Raw genomic sequence first — 21555 nt, 5'->3', positions numbered from 1 at the left:
TAGAGTCCTTAGAGCTTTTTAAACATTTTAATTTTCCATATTTTATTTATTTGTTTATTAATTAAAAGACTTTGTCAGAGAGTGAGCGTGCATGTGTATGCGCTCAGGCAGCGGGGAGTGGCAGGCAGAGGAAGGGCGGAGGAAGAAGCAGGCTTCCTGCTAGGCAAGGGGCCCAATGTGGGATTTGATCACAGGACCCTGGCAATATGACCTGAGCCGAAGGCAGCCACTTAACTGACTGAGCCACCCAGGCGTCCCTTATTTTATTTGTTTTCCCCTTATTTTATTTTTTTTAAGAGAGAGAGTGAGAGTGGGGGAGAATCAGGAAGACAGAATCTTAAGCAGGCTCTGTGCTCAGTGTGGAGCCTGATGTGGGGCTCAGTCTCATGACCCTGAGATCATGACTCAAGCTGTGCTCAAGAGTTTGTTGCTTAACTGACTGAGACACCAAGGTGCTCCTAATTTTTCATCTCTTACCATTTTATCTGGTATATTAGTTGTTTCAACTGCACAAAATTTTCAAGGTATCTAACTCTCTATACTGTTGGAAATGTTGCTCCAGGGTCTTTAAGCTCACATTTTCTAATACAAAAGCCATTATCCCGTATTCTGTTCTTTGTTAGCATTTGAATTTTGAGATGTATGTGTGTGTAGTATATGTAAATATATATATGTATATATATATACATATATATATATGTATATACATATATATATATGTATATATATATAATCACTTATATGTATATATATAAAATCACTTTTTTCCCCTATACTGACTCCTGACTCTAAGAAGAGCCTGTAAGCCTCTAATTAACAGTCTTGTGAACAAGTTTTTTCTCCTGAGATAACATTTATTTACACAAAAACTTAATGAAAGGAGTATAGCAATTAAAAACTTTTCCTTGTGATAAAACTGTAGGTTGAGAATAGTCTTTAAACCTAAGATTAAATATAAATTTAAATTTGTGCTTAGGAAAAAGGATATGGTCTTCAAACTTATACTTGGTGTTATATCTTATAACCTTCTTTTTCTATTTCTGTAACCATAAAAATGTCTCTTGGTAGTATTTGTTAAACTATCTTGTAGACATGTAGACTTCAACATTTGAATGTTGTCTTCCATATCAAGTAACTATAACTCTCCAAGCCTTGCTAATTAATTGTCGTGTAAACATTATGTGTGAAATTCCAGTCTTTAACAGTTCTAATGTTTCTAAATTTCTTTCTTTGCTGATGTTACCAGGCTCGCTTTCCCTGCTTCTTCGCTCTTTGGCCACAGGATTATTAATAAAATCCCAGACTCTAACAGATGATTTGTCTTAAACTAAACTAAGTGTTAGAAAGATTTTTTATTTTTATTTTTTTCTGTGCAGCCCACAAGTTCAATGTCGGTTCTCTCAACTGAGTAAAGGAAGAAGCTGTGTCTTACTCTTTTCTGGGTCTCCTTAACCCTCTCCCCCACTAAGTCCTTTATAATTTAGTAGGAACTTAGGTTATATATGTATACTGAATAGAACAGAAGCATAAGGAAAAAAACTGTCAAAATCTAAGTTTTTGAACAGAGATTAAATCTGTTATTGAGGCTACCTGGCTTTCTTTAGGGTGAGAGATATCTGAGTGGGGTTCTATGGGGGCAAGTTTGGTGTTTAGATACTAAGGGATCATAAGGTGACCTCCTGACTCTCATACCATCTCTCTGACTCTCTCTCCTTTAGGACACTTGGCTGTAGACAGCTACAGCCTGTAGGGGAGCAGATTGTGGATAATGGGACAGGGCCACTGCAGGGGGCTAGGGATTGCGGTTGGCCCCATGCTTGTCATCCCTGTATGATGGGTTTGTGGTCCTGGAGAGGCTACAAGCCTGAGACTGCTGCCACCTCCCATCCTGTTCAGCCAGGCACAGTGCTTTGTTCTCTCCAATTAACTGTGCATAACAACAAGGAGTGAAACCAAGTGATTTAAGCAATAATTTATCATATTCAGTTCACCATTAACAGCCATCTAGTGTTTCCTTTGCCCTTTTAAATGAGTCTTTGTTCTGGTGCTCAGCTCTTCTGTGTATTTCATAAGCTTTTAGTGAGCCTTTCCCTCCCTCTCTCTCCCTCTCTCCCGCCCTCCTCCTGTTTTCCTCGAGCTCTGAAGCACGAGTGTCTTTCTGGAAGCAGCTGAGCCGTCTCTCATCTAGCTTCCTTCATTCCATTTAATAGGGAACTTGAATGTTAATTTATGACCATGAACTCCAGGCTGGGTGCTGCTTGATGCAAGGGAAGAGGACACAGTCTTTGCCCTGGACCAGCCTGCAACCTAAATGGGGGTGATGAGGCTCATCGAACATGAAATGAAATGGGCAGAGGAGGAAGTGGGGGACAGTCGATGTCACCAAAGTAAGACCTTGCTGTGAGAAAAGCTCCCTAGAGGAGAGGCTTCAGCTGAGTTCTAAATGTTGGTGTGGATTCAGGAAGGACATAAGGGATAGGCCAATCTGTGAAGGGTCCTAGCAGGAGCATGGTGTGGATTTGGGCATGAGCCTCCAAATAACTTGAGAGTAGGCCAGCATCACCCAGGGTGGCCATTTGTCTGCCTGCTTTTGCTTTGTCTCCTCTTTGGGATCACCAGGTCTGTGAGCCTCCCTTTCTCAGCCTCATGGTGTTTAGGGTATGGGGAGCCCAAGCTTACAGAAGAAGTCAGGTAGTGGCCCCAGGGAAACTTTATGTTTTCTGGGTCTTATTTACTTTCACGTCTCTTTTCTGCTGGGTTTCCTCTCTCTCTTTCTTTCTCTCTCTCTCGCTCTATGTATGAGTGAGTATGAATGCATACCTGGGCTCCCAGGGATCCTCATCAGACACTTGTGCTCTGGATTTGGGCCTGGGGTGGTAATAAGAAATTTGGGGTAACAGGGCTGTAGCTTTGAGTCACTGAGACTGTGAGACCCTCGGACCCCACAGGGACCCTGGTAGCAGCTTTGTCTTCTGTTGAGGTCTGTTGGGCTCCCTGACAGTAGAAGATGTGTCTAAGGGTGTGGAGGTAGGGAAGCCTAGGCCTTCAGAGGACCTGAAGGAGACCCATATGGGCTTTTCTCTTGAGCAAGGTACCAGGGCTCTGGGAGTTCACTGAAGGTCCCATCATCAGGGTGCGCCTACTGCCGACTGACCTGACCCTGTCTAAGAAAAAAATTCATGCTGGGTGTTATGGGGGAGTGATCTCACTGGCCCTAAGGGGCTTAGATGATGACAAGTTGGACTGTTCAGGGCATAGATAATTCAAGAGTAGAGAGGAGCAGAGGGGGAAAAGCTGCAGAGGGACTCCAGTGGTCTGACTCTCCAGGCATCTAGGAACCTGTATATGGTGTCTTTTAAGACTAAGCTGCCTTAAAAATAAGTCATCAAAAAATTAATTGAGATTTCTGGTATCCATTTTAATTTCTAAAATTAAATGTAAAATTGACAGCAAACAAAGTAAGACAGTATTACTTTTAGTTCCAAATTATGGCAGTCCAATGAGGTGGAGACATGCTTCTAACTAAAATTTCTTTTGCAGAGAACATATATTTATTTGAAGGGAATACTCAGATAAATTGCTTGAGATGGCAGATGAGACCCAAGGGCATGCATTTTAAAAAAGTAGGGAATATCGTTCAAACTGTTAAACTCAAGTCATGGAAAGAAATATGCCTCATTCTTGAGAGGAAAGAGGTAGGAAATTAAAGTGAATGAAAAGAATTGAGGGCCCAGTGGGGCTGGGGAAGGCCAAGAGAGATTTCCCCAGGCCAAAAGCGAGGGACAGCAGGAGTGGGTCCAGGAGACAGCCGAGGGGCAGACAGCTAACCTCTCTGCCACAGATAAAAGGATACATTCTTCCGATAGCCACTGATGGCCACAGGCTCAAGTATTCCAGAGGTTTTGGTAAGGCCACCTTTTATGGAGGTAGCCGGAGGAGCTACTGTGCCCCGGATTTCGAAGAGAGCTGAGTCATGTTTGGTTTCTGTGTGAAGCACTTATCCAAGATGCAGCTGAAGAGGAGGATCCTTCCGATACCTCCTGTGACACCCAGTCCCTCTGTTTCTGAACTTGAACCTCAGAAAACCTTGTTTCTCTTCTATACACATTGTGAATTCATTTCCAGATGGCTTTACATTTGCTCCAGAAATACCAACATACATTTTCTGCTCAGTCAGGAAAAAGCACAGAAAAAGCTGAAATGACAAAACAACTAGGGCATCATGAGGCAAACCTTTCCGAATTCTTCAAAGCACACTCAGCTGCAGCCCCAAGACCACCTTTCAGCCTCTAGGGTATTAAGAGCTACTGGAGAGGAGAGTTGAGGAGGGGGGCTGGAATGGGTGGTCAGGCAAGGCAGCTTCATAGGTCAGATGTATTTCTTCCTGTCCCTACAGCTCAACTCTCTTCCTCTCTGTGTTCTCTGAGGAGTGAATGCACAGAGGTCTAATGTCAGGCAGGCCCCTGAGTGCTCAGAGCCTAGACCTGTTCCTCTTGTTTACGTGTTGGGAGTGCTGTCCCTTTAAGATTTTTTTTTCCTTGCCTTTTTCCCTTCCCTTCCTCCTCACCAAGGGCAAACAGAGAAGAATGAAGCCAGGGTAAATTGAGAAAATATTTGAAGCCTATTAAGTGTGGCTACAAGTTTATTGTGATTCTTAAGTTAATTATATCCTTTTTGACTTCCAGCCAGTCCCTTCACTGGGCTTGCATATAGACTTGGCCACCTATCCCAGCCTCAGGCTGGCGGCATGCCTGTCTGCCTGCCTAGTTCTCGGCCTCCCTCCCTTCCTTCCTCCACCTAGTCCCCTCTCCCTCCTATGCAGACAAGTTAGCAATCCACTGTAGCTTAAATACGGGAGGGGCTGTGGTGGATATCAAGAATTTGGAACGTGGGTACTTGTGTCTGTGGGGGTGGGGTGGTAAGGGCACTGTAGTTAGCAGTCAGCCACGTGTGTGAACACTGACTCTTACCACAACCACCTACATTTATTTTAGCTTGTGCTTTACAGTTCACAAAGTGGTGTAATCCCCCGATCATTTAAACCTCATGAATGCTGTGGACAGTAGGTGTTATCAGTGCCATTTCTGGAAGAAGAAACCAAGATTTAGAGACATTTTAAAAAGAGAGCTCATGGCTTTTAGGTGGCACAACAACGTAGGATTGGTGTCCGGGTCTTTTTGGTTTCCAAAGATCCATAAAGTTGTATCTTTGTTTAATATTTAAGAGTGTACAAAGAGAAGTTCATACAAATTGCCTCATTTAATTCTTAAAACATTGTGATGTTGGTGCTGTTCCCATTTGGGGGTTCTTTAGGAGCTGCTTCTCCTGGATCCATTCTCAGCTTGTCAGTGAGAGCTGCCTGACCTCCAGCTCCCTGACCTCTGTTGATGGTTCAGAGTCAGGTGCTGGAACCAAGTGGGATGATTCAGGTCTTCCTCAGGGATTTTTGTGTCCCAGAATAAAAGGGCTTTGCATTTAAACACATAGGTCCACTAGGACCACAGAAAGCTAGTGTATAGTAGAAAAGTGGAGCGTTAGAGGCTGAGGAATAGCAGTAGAAACAGGAGATGAAGAGAGATGGAGCTTTCTGAGTTTCCTATAGGTCTTCAGTTTTTGGTTCTATCCATGAGGGTTCACAGCATTTCTTCCTTGGATTCTATGTGACACCTGTAATCCTTGTCAATAAAGTCTCTTTTCTGCTTATACTGCATACTGTGCTTAGGATTTTGTTACTTGCAACTAAAAGACCCCTCAATACCACATACCAGAAATACACATCATATCAGCATACATATCAGAAAGTAGAAGCACAGTGAACTAAATACTAAATGCAGGAGCCAGAAATGAATTGTGGAAGTTAGAAGATGAAGCAGTCTTCACTCTTGTGTTGCAAGAGACCTCAGGAGCTGGACATTGAAACCTTTGTCCAGTCTCTACATGTATGTGCAAGCCTTTGGCTGACCCTGTGGCATTAGGTGAAGGCAGAATATACAAGAACCAGCTTTTAGGTTTCTGAGTAGAACAGCTGTTTTTGGTACCACTGCTACATTTCCTCAGATCACCTCTGACTTCAGCTAAATCAGTCACAGCCAATTAGTTCCCCTTGGTTAGTTTGCTCCCCCCAAATTTTCCCATAAATGTTCCATCCACTTTCACTGCCACACCTGCTGTGGTGCATGTCACTACCCTCAGCATTATCCATGAACATTGTTTACTTGCATGGATGTCTTATTGTCAGTGAGATACCAATGGGGTGCACATCAGGGAAACAGAAGATTTTGGTGGTTATAGGTTATCAGAAGCTTAAGATTTTGCCAGTGCCAGGCCTGTGACTCAATACAAGTTCAAGTTCAAACTCAGTGGTTTTCAAATGGTATGCAAGGCCATGCAAAATTTCCTTTTCCCTAGTGTCCCTCTCCTTGTCACCTCTCCATCCTCATAGAACCACTTGAGATTCTCTACACATGTCCTGTCCTTCCAGGCCTGTGTGTCCTTGTTCCGGCTTTTCCTGGAAAGTCCATCCCTACTTTCTCTGCATATTGAGTTCTCATTCATTGTCTCAGCTCAAATCCTACCTCTTCTTGGAAGCTTTCCCAAAATGAGTTGCTCCCGGATTCCTTCTGTGGAGACCTCTTTTTGCATCTTGCTTGCAGCTTCTTGATGTTGTCTTTCTTGCTTATAGTTCTTTGTACATTTTTCTTTCTCATGCAGCAGATGGCATGCTCCTTAAGGACTCAGGTCTTGTTTTCGTATTTTCAGATATTCAGAATAGTGGAGGTTCAATGTCATCTTTGCTAAATAAACAGATGGATGGATGGCTGCAGTTAAAGCTGATGATTCTGATTTGGCCACTGATGGTGGCCAAGAGAGGTGACAATGCTGAATGGGTCCAAGAAAGCAAATGTGGGGCATCCTGACCCTGTGCTGATATTAACATCTTCTTACTATGAGGACTCAACACAGGGATTCTGCTCCAGCTCTCTTTTTTCTTTTTTTAAATTAACAAATAATGTATTATTTGCTTCAGGGGTACAGGTCTGTGAATCATCAGTCTTACACAATTCATAGCACTCACCATAGTGCATACCCTCCCCAGTGTCCATCACCCAGCCACCTTATCCCTCCCATTCCCCTCCCTTCCAGCAACCTCAGTTTGATTCCTGAGATTAAGAGTCTCTTATGGCTCCCTGGTCCCATATTGTTTCATTTCTCCCTCTCTTCCTCCACCACCCAAGCCGGGCTTCTCAAATTCCTCATATCAGTGAGATCTTACAGTACTGGTCTTTCTCTGATTGACTTATTTTGCTTATCTGCTCCAGCTTTCAAATGCATATTTGCCTTCCCCAAGTTCTCCAGCGAAGGAGTGAGTCTGGGGAAAGTCCTGAATGCAAACCCCACACTGTTCGGCTGGCCTGTGTTTGTATGTTACTCTTTAGAAGCCCTTACATTTGGAATCATTTGCATTCACCTTGAAGATGAAGCTAGGATGTTCTCTGAAACTTCAGAGTGGGAAGTCAGAAAATGACTTAATAGCTTAGGAAAATAATATTTGCAAAGAGTTTATATTTAAAAAGGCCAGGACCTTTTAAGATAATGGATTTAGAGGCCTCCTTTACCTCTTGCCACACGTTTTTATCCATATAAAAATGCTTATTTATTAACTCTAAGTACTTCTCCTCTTCTTTGGCCTTCTGTTATTCTGAGAATCACTCTGAAATCAGAGAGGGTTAGAATTTCTGATCATCACTGCTTTAAAAAGTGAGGGCATATACATTGTGCCAAGCCTGGTACTAATCCCATGTCTGTGATTTCAGTTTTTCTGTGTGGGATCTAGGTGTTGAGTCAGTTGGGGGATAAAAAAACCCAGGCCTTTTCCCTCTTAAAAAGGAAGATACTTACATCCAGTGTTTGCAGTATAGCTATCATCACATTTGCTTCTTAAGACTAAGGAGGTTTGAAAGAATTATCCCATTTTATACAAATAAAATTAAGATTCAGAGAAATTCAGTGCTTTATCCAATACCATGCAGCTTTACTGGTAGAGCTGGGATTTATGCCCAGTTCTTTTGACAAGTGTTCAGTGCCACTTCTGGCAGGACCCAAATCTGCCTGTAATTCTACTCCAACATTCCTTTAAACACCTACTTCCTACCTCCTGCCCCCATGTAAACACCCATCTTGAATTGTTTATCCCTGTTGGCTGTCAGCTAGCCTTTGGAAGGTGACAGTGGCTGAAAATAGCTTATGGTGTGACACTTTACAAAGAGATCCAAGTTGTCCTTGAGAATTAGTAAAACAAAAAGCTAACTCGGGGGAGTTTGGGGTTTGAGGACAGATACATTTCTGGAGTTGCTTTGGAGGCCAAGGGATTTTCTTGGTGTCCTTTATGACAACCACATAGGCAAGCATGTGTTTTCCTAAGTGGGGACCCCAAGTGTTGGTGGCAAAGAAAAAAGAAAGAAGGAGCAGCTGACTGGGTACCTTATGAACAATTTCACATTGTGGGCCTTAGTAAGTCCTGGGGGGCAAAACCCCAGAGTGCCTGGTTTAGATGGCCTGCAGGCTACACTGCTTGGAGAAGCCCAGCATGGCTTTTCAGATGGACTCTTTGCAGTTCTCTCACCCACTTGGATGAGGTCAAAGAAAAGAAACAACCTGTTTCTTTATTAATGATGCTTTCTGCAGAGTTAGATTAAGCGCTGATTAAAGGCAGATGCTTCCAAAGTATAAATGTAAGTACCATCTCAGTCACTTCTCCGGTTACAGGGTTTCCTACACGATTCTTTAAAATCACTTTGGCCATGTTCCCATTTGCCTTCCTCACGCTCTCCACCCAGCTTCCGAGCCGCCCCTCCCAGAAGGCCTCCAACTGCCAGGAGCAGGAGCTCAGACTCTGAGAGACTTGCGTGGAGAGCTTTGAGAGGTACCACTGGGGCTGCGTGTCTGGAGCCACCTAACCAAGGCAGGTAAGTCCTCTGGGCTGGGGCAGCCCTATTCTTCTGTGCTTTCAAGGCTAGACTTGTCACTGTGGAACTTGCTGTGTTTTTTCCATCAGGATGGGGTACAGGCCTTTTGTAATCATTTCCTGCTCAAATCAGAGTCAGGAACCAGGTACAAGATGCATGGCTCAGGTTACCGGGTCCATGGAGGTGTTTCTCCTCCTGTCAAGTGCTCTGAGAAGGCCTGAGGCCATGGGGACAGGAGACAGCTACCCGCCTAGTAAGTGCTTACAACACTGGCCTTCATGTCAGGAATTGGGTTTTTCTAGAGAAGATATGTTCAAGTCCTGAGACTATCATGCAAATCTTCCAAATAGTTTCTGAGTTCTTTGTGCCCAATTAATTTAATCAGAAATTAATGTATACTTAAAATTTTTTTTTTCTGAAGAGCTAATCAATCTGGGATTGATTTTGGATTGAGATCAGTAGTGTCGAAGTCTGTTCATGTTCATTTGTTTTCTGATTTTCTTATGGGATGTTATTTTTTGTGAGCCGCATTGATGGACCTGCTTCTGTGTCACCAAAGTTAAGATCTTGTTGTTTAGACAACCACCCCAAATGGACAAAGGGCCATCTTGTAGGGTACATTACCATTGGGCTGTCTGGGTTGGGTGTATGGGAAGGTGTCATGGTGGGGCGGTGGAATGCATGTGGGAGTGACAGGTGAATTCAAAGGTGGCAGTGAGGCTGATGTCCTGGGAAGCACATCACACAGTGAGGGTGTCATAGACCCCGCCCAGCCCAGCTGCAAGCTGTGTGGCTTTCTTCTCCTGACTCCCTTCTCTCACCTCCTTGAGGTGTCTTAGCTTGGAGTACGAAGAACTAGGCAGGTAGGTGGATTATATGGTGGTGATTACTTGGGACTGAGTTTCTCTAGCATGTCCTTATGTGATCATAGGCAAGTATCTCAATTTCTCTGAGGTCTCCTGTTCTCTTCTGTAGAATGTGGATGATATACCAACATCTACCTTGTAGATCTCCTGGGAAGTTAAGAGAGATTATGAGAGATAATCTACTTAAAGCATTTGACCCAGTGCTTAGCCCATAGTTTAGAGCTCTTATTAATCTCAGTGCAGAGTTTCAGATTGAGTATACCAAAGCCACATCGAAATGTTTTGGTCGTGTAGTTGCAAACCTCTGGTGGCTTCCCCAGTGACTTCCCCTGCTGGTTAGGGTAAAGTGTGAGGATCAGGTTGTCCAGTTTGGCTTCTTACTGACAGAGAAAATTGGAGAGAAACAGTAGTCTAAGAAGACCTAAGGTTAAAACCCCTGCCTATTAAAAGAAGGACACAAATAGTTCCCCTTCATTCTAGATGACTATTCCCTTTCAGAAACCCCCAACAGATAATATTTATCTCATGACATTGTTCTTTTTCTCCATGAGATTGTTCTGAGGATTAAATGAGATAATGTAACGTTAACACACTTAAAATTTTACCTGAAACAGGATAGAAGCCATTAAATGATTGCTATCACTGTAAAAATGTTTGTAATACCACATTAATTGAAAAGTTTATCAAGGCAAATTGCATATGCATGACAATGTCAGCTACTAAATATATGGACATAAAGATTGCCAGAAAGAAATATACCAAAATGTTAAAAAACGTGCATATGCTAGGTGGCTTTTGTTTGTGGGTGATCATTTCCTTTTCTTGTTTTCTAAATTTTATTTAATGGATGATTCCATCATCCAGGGCCCTGGCAGGAAACAGATGGCACATTTAAACTGGGCATTTTGAGGCTATTTTATTAAAGGGATATTTTTTAAATGGAGGCAGAGTTCAGGAAGAGGAACCAATGAGGGTGCAGTTTTCAGGTATGGTGAGAACAGGGTATCATTAGACCTACATTTGAAGGGGCCCAGGAAGGGAGGTTTTACAGAACCAGGGAGAGCCCTGTGGATGGGTCACATGGAAGGAGCTGTGGTACATGACCGCCATTGGGTGGAAGGGTGGGGAGGAAAAACCGGACTTCACCCTCCTCTATTCTCTGGGTCTCTTGCTGGTGCCTCCCATCAGCCAAAGCTAGCCAGAAGCCAGAGTCCAGGGATCCCACTAAGGGGCCCATGTGAATCAGTTGCACAGGCTCTGAGCAGAAAGAAGAGGATAGGGAAAGGTCTGGTGGGCAAACTGCTGATGTGTAGCACAGTGAAGTTATGCAAATTTTATAATGACTGGTAGAGTCATAAATAAGAAACAAAAACCCTTGCTGCCCTCAGTGTTTTCACACATGTGCACATCTCCCATTGTCCTCCCAGCTCAATGATTTCTGATTCTTCATTAACCACTGTGTCCTCTGGGTTCCCACAGCAACTAAATTTCTCCCAAGTGCAGCCACACTCACTGTATGGTTTCATCCTCTATCCTTGACTCACCTAAATTCCCACGTTGTAAGAACCTTGAGGGCTGGGATGGTGTTTTTTTTTCTTTTTCTTTTTTTTTTTAATTATTTTTTTAAAATTTATTTTTTATTTATTTTCAGCATAACAGTATTCATTGTTTTTGTACCACACCCAGTGCTCCATGCAATCTGTGCCCTCTCTAATACCCACCACCTGGTTCCCCCTACCTCCCCCCCACCACTTAAAACCCCTCAGATTGTTTTTCAGAGTCCATAGTCTCTCATGGTTCACCTCCCCTTCCAATTTCCCCCAACTCCCTTCTCCTAACTCCCCATGTCCTCCATGCTATTTGTTATGCTCCACAAATAAGTGAAACCATATGATAATTGACTCTCTCTGCTTGACTATTTCACTCAGCATAATCTCTTCCAGTCCCCTCCATGTTGCTACAAAAGTTGGGTATTCATCCTTTCTGATGGAGGCATAATACTCCATAGTGTATATGGACCACATCTTCCTTATCCATTTGTCCGTTGAAGTGCATCTTGGTTCCTTCCACTGTTTGGCCACCGTGGCCATTGCTGCTATAAACATTGGGGTACAGATGGCCCTTCTTTTCACTACATCTGTATCTTTGGGGTAAATACCCAGGAGTGCAATTGCAGGGTCATAGGGAAGCTCTATTTTTAATTTCTTGAGGAATCTCCACACTGTTCTCCAAAGAGGCTGCACCAACTTGCATTCCCACCAACAGTGGAAGAGGGTTCCCCTTTTTCCACATCCCTTCCAACACATGTTGTTTCCTGTCTTGCTAATTTTGGCCATTCTAACTGGTGTAAGGTGATATCTCAAATGGCACAGGGCTCTGATTTCTAATTCTAGTTGGATCAATTGATTTTTCCAGTCACCCTGGAATTTTTTTATTGTGTGCTTGGGTTAGGTGCCCCATGTTTTGGATTTCAAGCATCCTCCGTTTTTTGGCTTCTCTTTTCATTGTTTGGGAGCATATACTCAAATGATTTTTTTGTAAAGAATCATTCAGTGTCTGAAAAATTTGCCATCATACTTGATTATTAGTGAAGCTTGGAAAAGAATTGTATTCAGCCAATTTGATTCTTCAACCAATTTTCCATGCAATGCAATCTATTTTCTGTAAGAAAAATTTTCAGAATCAAGTATTTGAGGTATAAGTTTCACAATGAAGACTTGAATCATTCTAAATTTTATCAGTTACACCATATTAAATTTTATTAATTTAATTTTGCATGCATAGCCTATATTTCTATAGTCCATTTTTGAGTCTGCGTTTATTAAAGATATTTGATTCTTTCATCAGTTTTTTCAGTTATTAAGAAAATTTTACTGCACGTCATTTTATTTCATCAGATTTACTTAAGTTGATATTATTTATTTATTTATTTACTTATTATAAAGTCCTCTTATTTCCGGGTCAATTTTTATAGTTTCCAGTGTCAACTTTAACATGTAGTTCTTTAGTTATTTCAGCATCTATAACAAATTTTAATGTGCACACTTTGTAGGGGTCTCAATTTTATTTTGTGTTACTTATTTCCATCAAGCCTCTTTTCTACTAGAAATTGAGTAAAATATTCCCAGCTTCAGAGTAACGGGGTCAGAGTGTCCAGTTTCTTCTTTAAGAAACGCTGCACTACATTCCTTGCTATCACTTAGCATAAGGTCTAGTTTATGCCATCCAGGGTCTTTCAAGGCTCATCTATTTTCTAGGATCACCTAACTTTCATATGCTGTTGACTGCAGAGGAATTCATCCCTGACTCAAATGTCTTTCGTGAGCACTAGAACTAAATACAGTAGAATCTCTTTATATTTCCACTTCATTTATACCAATTCAATCATATATGTTTATGAGAGAAAGGGGAGTGGAATGGAAGGGAGGGGGAATGGAGGGGTGGGAAGAAAGAGAGAGTAATCTAAGTAGTGTGGCCAATTCCATCATCCAGGAACATCCAGGAACATCCATCATTGACCTTGAATGAATAGAACAGAATACAGTGAATCTAGATTCCCTATGTCATTTCAGTTGATATATGATATATACCCACACTGTGGGCTTCAAATTACTCTTAGTATGTTTAAAGACATATACATTGCCTTTATCATGGCCCTTAAACACAATTCAACCAATCTGTGGGTTAACTGAAGAAAAGGTGACTAGTCTGGCACCAGAAGAAAAATTGTCCATATTCACCTTGTTGACCACATAGGTGGGATGCTTCTTCAGTTTGGTGCCTTCCTGAGGAATTTTCAAGAGAATTTGATTTTTTTTTCTTACATGCTTTTTTCAAAGGCTAATGTGTGTAAGCTATGATTGCTCTGTGTTCAAATGCCCCCTCATTCTCTCCACTTGCAGGTGGAGAGAAACAGCTTCAATTCCATCTGTTTTAAATTCCCTCTTTTCCCCAAAGCTTCTTCCTTCCATAGTACTCTCTGTCTGAATGGGTGGCACTGTGCTGACCCAGCTGCCCAAGGCAGGAACCTCAGCTCCTTCCTGTCCCTCAAATCTCTCCCTCCCCATAAATCACTGATCAAGGGTATTTCTTAAGTGACTTTCAGATCCACCCACTCCATTCCGTCATCCTTACTGGTTGTGATTGTTGGAACATTCTCTTCAGTTCCAGCTCCTCACCTCCTTTAGCCCCCGGTACTAAGTCCTATCCATTCTCATCAGTAAGAGAGATATTTTTTTTAAAAAACCTGATAGTGTTACTCCTCTGTAACAACGACGACCACCACACACTCTTTAGCAACTCTCCATTACCCTCGGGGTGAAAACCATGATATTTACTAAGTATTATACGGCCCCACATGCTCTCTTAATGCTGACTGGGACCTTATCTGACAATTCCATTCCACAAAATCTCCATCCCAGGCAGACAGAACCTGTTGACAGGCACCATGTTCTTTTTCACCCATGGGTCCCTGTACATGCTGTTTGTTTCTCCTACGACATTCTAATGTCCTTCTTTTTTCTTGTCTGTGTCTTATATCACCTTTAGGTCTCAACTGGGACATTAAAGCTTTGGCATATCATCCCTGATTCCCCGGGATCGGTTAGACACCTAACCCATGCACAAACATAGCACCCTCTACCTCTCCCTATATTAACATCTGTCTTACTCTATTGTAATTTCCTATCTTTTATCTGTCTTCACCACTACTACACCCGGGCAGCATAATTTGTAGGACCAGGAGGAGGGGCTGTTGTTTCTTCTCCATTAGTGCCTAGCCATGTTCTTAGAACAGACACTGAGCATATGGTTGCTGAATGAACAAACCAATGCTATGTTGGATTACCCACTGTAATTCTCTGGAGTGCCTTGGAAATCAATATTAGATTGACATTCAGGTATATAAGAAAGGAATAGTGTGCTTGGCATGGGCAGTGAAGGCATTTAACCTGAGCACTACTGCATTTTCTCAGAGCCTACTTTTAAACTTCAGGTTGTAGAGGAAGTCTTTATAGAAGGGACTGTCAGGGATAGGGGCCAATACAGCTATTATCCCATGGCAGAATGACCCTGTTAGTTTTGGCAAATCCTTGCTGCTTTCTTGGGGTCTCATTTCTGCCAGATCAGGGTTTCAGAAGTAAGAGAGTTGGCTTAGAATCATAAGTGTTAGTGTAAATGTTTGTGCCTGTGTTCGTAACCTTTTTGTTTCCATTCCACCACATTTTAAGACCTTTGCTGACCAGTGAGAAGACACGTGCACTTATAGTTTTGATTTTGCAACTCATATCTATGTCCCACTTAATTCCCTATCCTTTCTGCTCCTGTTCACACTGCGGCCACTGAGCCACCATCTGCAGGTCCAACTTTAGTAGTTTGGCAGGTTCGGTATTACTGTCTTGCTCAAGGCTCATCTATTTTCTAGGATCACCTAACTTTCATATGCTGTTGACTGCAGAGGAATTCATCCCTGACTCAAATGTCTTTCGTGAGCACTAGAACCAAATACAGTAGAATCTCTTTATATTTCCACTTCATTTATACCAATTCAATCATATATGTTTATGAGAGAAAGGGGAGTTTTAGAGACTGGGCTTCTTCTGCCCATTGTTCCTGAACTTAACTTGCCACTTACATCCAGGTCCTCCGGGAATGATGGCCTGTTTTGGTCTTCCCTGTGCCCCAAATCCCTGCTATATCGACAATGGTTGTCACCTCTTCTGACCTGCTCCACAGCCAGTGAACTCCCAAGTCCCCTCACTTCACTTAATTCTTATAGCTGCCCATTGAAAACATCCTTAGAAAGTGGAATTCCAGGACAGGCTGTGTGGTTTCTACCTTCCAGAGCTCTCTAAGGACCTACCACTTATCTCTCTCTTGAGGATGAAGATGGATGACAGGTGCTACCCAGTGATCTTTCCAGATGAGCGGAATTTCCGTCCCTTCACTTCTGACACCCTGGCTACAATTGAGAAGGGGATCGCCATCCAAAAGGAGAAAAAGAAGTGCAAAGACCAGACAACCTTAGAACCCCAGCCTCGGCCTCAGCTTGACCTAAAGGTCTCCAGGAAGTTGCCCAAACTCTATGGTGACATTCCCCATGAGCTGATAGCAAGGCCTCTGGAAGACTTGGACCCATTCTACAGAAATCATAAGGTAGTTGACTGGGGGTCTGGGGTGTTCTAACCATGCAGTTATAATGACAGTTACAAGACTCTCCAAACACTGATCTTGGAGCTTACAGGGATGTCTGTCTTTCTCCTTTGCTATCACCACTTGTTGATGCCTTTGTACTGCTGAAAACCTTTTTCAGTTCTCATTTTCTTTCTGTATTGTATATCTTGGCAAAGAGGAGGAAGACTAGAAGCAGCAGGAAGCTTAAAAGGAAAACAGAGGGAAAAAATGGTGTCAGAAAGAGGACTGGACTAACAGAAAAATTGGGTGTAGGCCATTTAAGTGATTGGCTTTTTGACTTCAGATAAGCCACTTCACTAAGCCTTATTTTTCTGATCTGTAAAATGGGGATCATGTCTGCTTCCTATAACATGGGTATGATATGGAAGTACTTTATAAACTGTAAAGCATTATTCCTAGATGAAAGATGAATATCACTGTCCAAAAATGTCCATTTCAGCAGTAAGAGTTTTCCTCATCAAACTTCTCAACTATAGGCTTTTTAGGCTACTAAAGATTTTTCAAGGCCTGAGCCACAGACCAACATGACACATAATAGAATAAATGAAGTCCAAGAATATGGCAGTCAACTGGGCATATGGAAAATTTTTTTTCACAATTACCTGCATTTTATTGACAACAGTAAATGAGCAAAGTGCTACTGCCATAAATATGCCTGCTCTCTTGTTATCTTATATCTTTTTTTATTGTATTTTATTTTATTTCATCTTATTTATTTTATTTTATTTTATTGTCTTATTTTATTATCTTTATTGTCTTACATCTTATTTTAAGTCAATACATTTATGCTAATTTATAAAGTCTTAGGAGACTGGAATCTCTTCCATATATTCTTATTTATAAATCATCAACAAAACATCACAAATTTTAGGTATTTAGCAAATGAATTTTGATGGTGATGCTGACTTTTTTTTTTATTGTAAGTACCCTTTATTAACATATAATGTATTATTAGCCCCAGGGTTACGGGTCTGTGAATCGCCAGGTTTAACACTTCACAGCACTCACCATAGCACATTCCTTCCACAATATCCATAACCCCACCACCCTCTCCCTACCCCTCACCCCCCAGCAACCCTCAGTTTGTTTTGTGAGATTAAGAGTTCCTTATGGTTTGTCTCCCTCCTGATCCCATCTTGTTTCATTTATTCTTTTCCTACCCTCTAAACTCCCCACATTGCCTCTCAACTTCCTCATTATCAAGGAGAGCATATGATAATTGTCTTTCTCCGATTGACATATTTCTTTAAGCATAATACCCTCTAGTTCCATCCACATCGTCACAAATGGCAAGACTTCATTTCTTTTGATGGTTGCATAGTATTCCATTGTATATATATACCACATCTTCTTTATCCATTCATCTGTTGATGGACATCTAGGTTTTTTCTGTAGCTTGGCTATTGTGGACATGACTGCTATAAACTTTCGGGTGCATGTGGGCATATGGAGAATTTTATGTAAATCCATGTCAATATGTGATAGGCTTGCTGTTTAACTTACCTGAATGTAGTTCTTATAGGGATATTCTAGTAAAAGTTCATTAAAGGGACTCCTGAGTGAGAAAATGTGAGCTCTGGGTTGTTCTGATGGCTGTTTGAAAGACTGGGGCAGTGAGAACAGTCCTCTCCTTTCAAGAAAAGCTCAGAAGACCTTACCATTATCATATCACCCAGCAGAGAATGGAAAATCTACCTCACCAGACTGAGTTCAGAGAGGAAGGAAATTTGGGGAGAAGTCCTAGAAATACGAGACACTGAAACCATTTTATGCTGGCAACCATAAGAAATTTATCTTTCCAGAGAAATGTTGCCTGGTATGTCCTTATATTGGGACAGACCTAGGGTTACTAGGCCAAATGGGAACTGTGTATATAGAGGAAAATGGGGTGTGAGTTGGAAAATCAAGAAGGGGGATGAGAGATGAGGGAACAGAAACAGTCCAGTATTTCTCCTTCTTATGCCCCAGAACTCCAGAGTCTTCTTGGAGGCAGAGTTGTTAAGTATGGGTTAACTGTTGGAGGTCTTCTGCCTCAAGACTGGAGCAGGCAGCAGCTTGGTGTGCTGTAGACAGTCCTGAGAGGATAGATTCCTTCTCAGCTTGGGCTCCTGCTTTAAATCAGAAGACATGATACTTCTTTAGAACTTTGCATACCCATGACTCCATATGGCTGGCTGGTACTCTCAGAAGTCATGTGAGATATATGTGAAAGTTAGCACTCCACCTCGCAGATGAGGGAGATAACGACTAGAGGGGGCAGTGGATTAGGCCGGGCCAAACAACCAGTAAGGGATGGAGTTGTGACTCAAACCCAAGGGCTCCTTCTGTAGTCTAACGCTACTTCCTATCTTTAGAAATTTCCATTTTGAAGAGCTACAGAGACAGGGGTGGGGTCAGTAAGCAGACAGAAGGAGCTGGTACCTATCATTTTAATAATTTAAACCCTGACAAGTATAGTTAAATACACCATTAGTTGAAATATTTAAAACAGTCAGAGATGGCATTAATAAATATCAAGGGACACAGAGACAGAGCCATATCATGCCACCTATTAATCTGGGGTGACCCACCTCAGGGAGAGGTTTGCTTTCTGCCCTGAAATTATCTTTCTATTCAAAGGAAGGGCCCAGAATCCCTAAAGTGGGTCTTGGGCTCCTGAGCTCATAACTTTCAGAGAACTCTGTGGCCCATTTCCTTTTGTTGTAGAGGCAACAGAAAATATCCTACTCCATTTTTTCTTGCAGCCAGATGGCCAGCAGACAAGTAAGTTCCAGCAACTCAACGAAGGGTGGTTGATGGTTGGCAGTGACTGAAGTTCTGGTACCTCAGCCAAGGCAGCATCCACCCTCCTATATTGAGCCTGGGTGACAAGGCTTATCTTTTCTGCATAAGAACATACTGGATTACATGTCAAGTAGTACTTTTGCAAATCTTAAAGGAGCAGAGATATGGGGAAACAGGGACAATCCTCATTCTGTGAAGACTTTTGTAACTAATAACTTTAGGGACATATAAGGAGACAGCCAGATTATGGCTTAATGGAAAGAAGAGGTCTGGGAGTTGATGTTAGGAGCCTCTGAGTGATGGATTGTTGTCTGGAGGCTGCTTCATTCCCAAAGCCCAGGAAGACATGGTAGGAAGAAATGGGTGCAATTATGGTATTCTTCAGTGGATCCCAGTGGGCATTTTGGATGGGACAGCATACCATTTAGCAGATCTGTCCTGGGTTTGGCATCCATGGACCTACCCAGTAAAGGTCAGTAGGGCCTCCAGTAATTGTGACAGACAATCAGAAACACCCACATGCATTTCCAGATGCCTTCTGTAGGGCCTTTCCCACCAGTTGGGAACCATAGGTGGATTTGCCTGAATGTCTGTAAGGAGAATGGGAGAGCAAGTCTGGGAACCTTGATGACTTTTCTTGATGATCCTCAAGGTTAGAATTGACTTACAGACTATCTCATATAGAACAGCTCAGGTACAACAATATGGGCTCTCTAGGTCCTTGACTATTCTAAGGTTTGTTATGAAGTTTTCATTTATAATCAAAATAATTTAAAATAATCTGCTGAATATGAATGTTCAATACTACTTCCATCTCTCCAAGTTCCTTCTAGTTCTTATCTCCATAGATACATACCATGGAGTATGAAATGAAGGATTTTGCTTGTCCTGGTTACTAGCCTCTGCCCATGTTTTTCTGCAGGGTGTATATGTTCCATTTCTGGAGCCTCCAGAGTATTACACTAGGTAAACCGTCCACAGCCCAGTACTTATCTTGGGATTCTGAGTGAGACCTAGGCCACGTGGTGCATCTGTTGGTGTCCAGAGTCCCAGTGTAGACTGGTCAGAAAGTACCTCGGGCTTCAGAATAACAGCACTGCCATCAGAAACTGTCAGGGTCATAATGAGCCAAGCCACACCTCAATCTGTGGTTCCACTAAATTTTCTCTAAATGAAATCATGATAAATATTGTTTTGTTACTGCATGTAATTCTTGTTGTGTTTTTTTTGTTTTTGCAGACATTTATGGTGTTGAACAAAAAGAGAACAATCTACCGCTTCAGTGCCAAGCGTGCCTTGTTCATTTTTGGGCCTTTCAATCCAATCCGGAGTTTAGCCATCAAAATCTCGGTCCATTCATATCTTTTCATTGCATCTTTTACTAAGTCCAGGTCATGTTAAAAGTGCAAGAGCCCCAGATTGTTCACATGCTTGTTGAGTGGAAGTAGCTTGTTCTTGAAACAAATTCTGGCTGAGGGCCTACTGCTGTGTGGCAGGGCCTCTGCTACTGCTATGTGTGAACAAGACTTGGCCCTGCACTAGGATCCTATGACCTCAGAAGGAGATGGGCCTTAAAGGAAGGCAATTTCGTTAGTGAGATGGGCAGTTTGGGAGGAGTAGTAGTGCTTTGGAGGCATCCAGGATAACTTTCTGGAGAAAGGAACATCTAAGTTGAGACCCAAACAAAGGTTGCAAACTATTAGCCTTTGCTCTGTATTTAGCTGCTCAGTGTGTTGTGCTGGACCTACACAGTGTTTAAAACTTTCTGGAGACACTCTATAATGCTAAAAGTCCAGATTTGCAGCATCTTTTGAAGATGGAACCTCTATGAAGACTAGGCCTGCCTTCCTACCTGGCAAAAATCAGTGTTGTGAGGAAGCACTGCCTCTTTCAGAGGAGTTGTGCAAGCTCTGCTTTACCCCATCTCAGCCCCTCTCTGTGACCCCGCATCTGCCCACCTCACCCATTTAAATGAATCCCTGAACTCTTAAGACTTTGAGATTCCATCCTCAGTGTTAAAGAGTAAAGACAGTCAGCACTGCCAATATGGGCAGCAGGTAGTGGGGACACCAGACAGTTTTAGACTGGGAGACAAGAGTGCTAGACATAATGAAGTACTGGGGAATGGGAAGGGGTAACTATTCAGGTTGGATTCTCTAGAAGCAGAGCCCGAGATGGAGATTTTTATTTAAGTGATTCAGTTGCAGAGTGCTCTCTGGAGAAGGAAAGAGGGAAACAGGATGGAGCAGAAAGTGAAGGCTAGTGAGGATGGGGTCTCAGCTGATCCCACATCAGCTTGAGCCTGCCAGGAGCTCTGGAGCACTAAATAAATCACAGAGCTGCTCCCCTGGAAGCAAGGGGCAAGCTTTTCTATGTCTCAGGCCGTCAGACATGAGGAAGGGAGCTATAGCCCTCCAGGTGAGGAGGCTGCCATTTGGCTGAGGACAGTTCTTCAGGGGAAGGGACAGCTATAAGTTGTTCTTTGCCAACACTCACAGTAAGCAGACAGGTGCACCTGTGGAAAGGAGACCTGGAGGTATGCCCACAGCCTTCACTGTGATTGATGACATGTGCCACCCTGTAGTGTATCTGCCTTAACGAACAGCAGTCACATTGTTCAGCATGTTCATCATCTGCACCGTCATCATCAACTGTGTGTTCATGGCCACCGCCTACAGTAAGGAAAGCAGTAATGCCGACAGTGCTGAGTAAGTGTTTGTCCTGCGCTTGTCTGTCCTAAGGTTTTA

The 21555-nt window shown here is 42.5% G+C and overlaps 1 protein-coding gene across 4 annotated transcripts in view; it reads left to right on the top strand.

Moving 5' to 3' along the window:
• SCN11A (sodium voltage-gated channel alpha subunit 11) overlaps positions 1 to 21555 on the top strand; it is a 109975-nt gene that overhangs the window by 2708 nt on the left and 85712 nt on the right. For 3 of the 4 annotated variants that reach the window (XM_045089158.1, XM_045089157.1, XM_045089155.1), the window contains exons 1-4: positions 8271 to 8966; positions 15712 to 15985; positions 20048 to 20166; positions 21421 to 21516. In XM_045089158.1, coding sequence (XP_044945093.1) covers positions 15713 to 15985; positions 20048 to 20166; positions 21421 to 21516 — 488 coding nt within the window. In that variant the 5' untranslated portion in view covers positions 8271 to 8966; position 15712. Of the gene's footprint in view, positions 1 to 8270; positions 8967 to 15711; positions 15986 to 20047; positions 20167 to 21420; positions 21517 to 21555 lie in introns of those variants that run through there. The other variant, XM_045089156.1, reaches the window with a different exon arrangement.

This window comes from Mustela putorius, unplaced genomic scaffold (genome assembly GCF_011764305.1).
Source record: "Mustela putorius furo isolate JIRA1106 unplaced genomic scaffold, ASM1176430v1.1 tig00003834_pilon_pilon_pilon, whole genome shotgun sequence".
In the NCBI taxonomy this organism is placed as follows: domain Eukaryota; kingdom Metazoa; phylum Chordata; class Mammalia; order Carnivora; family Mustelidae; genus Mustela; species Mustela putorius.
This window is presented reverse-complemented; position numbering and strand designations above follow the sequence as displayed.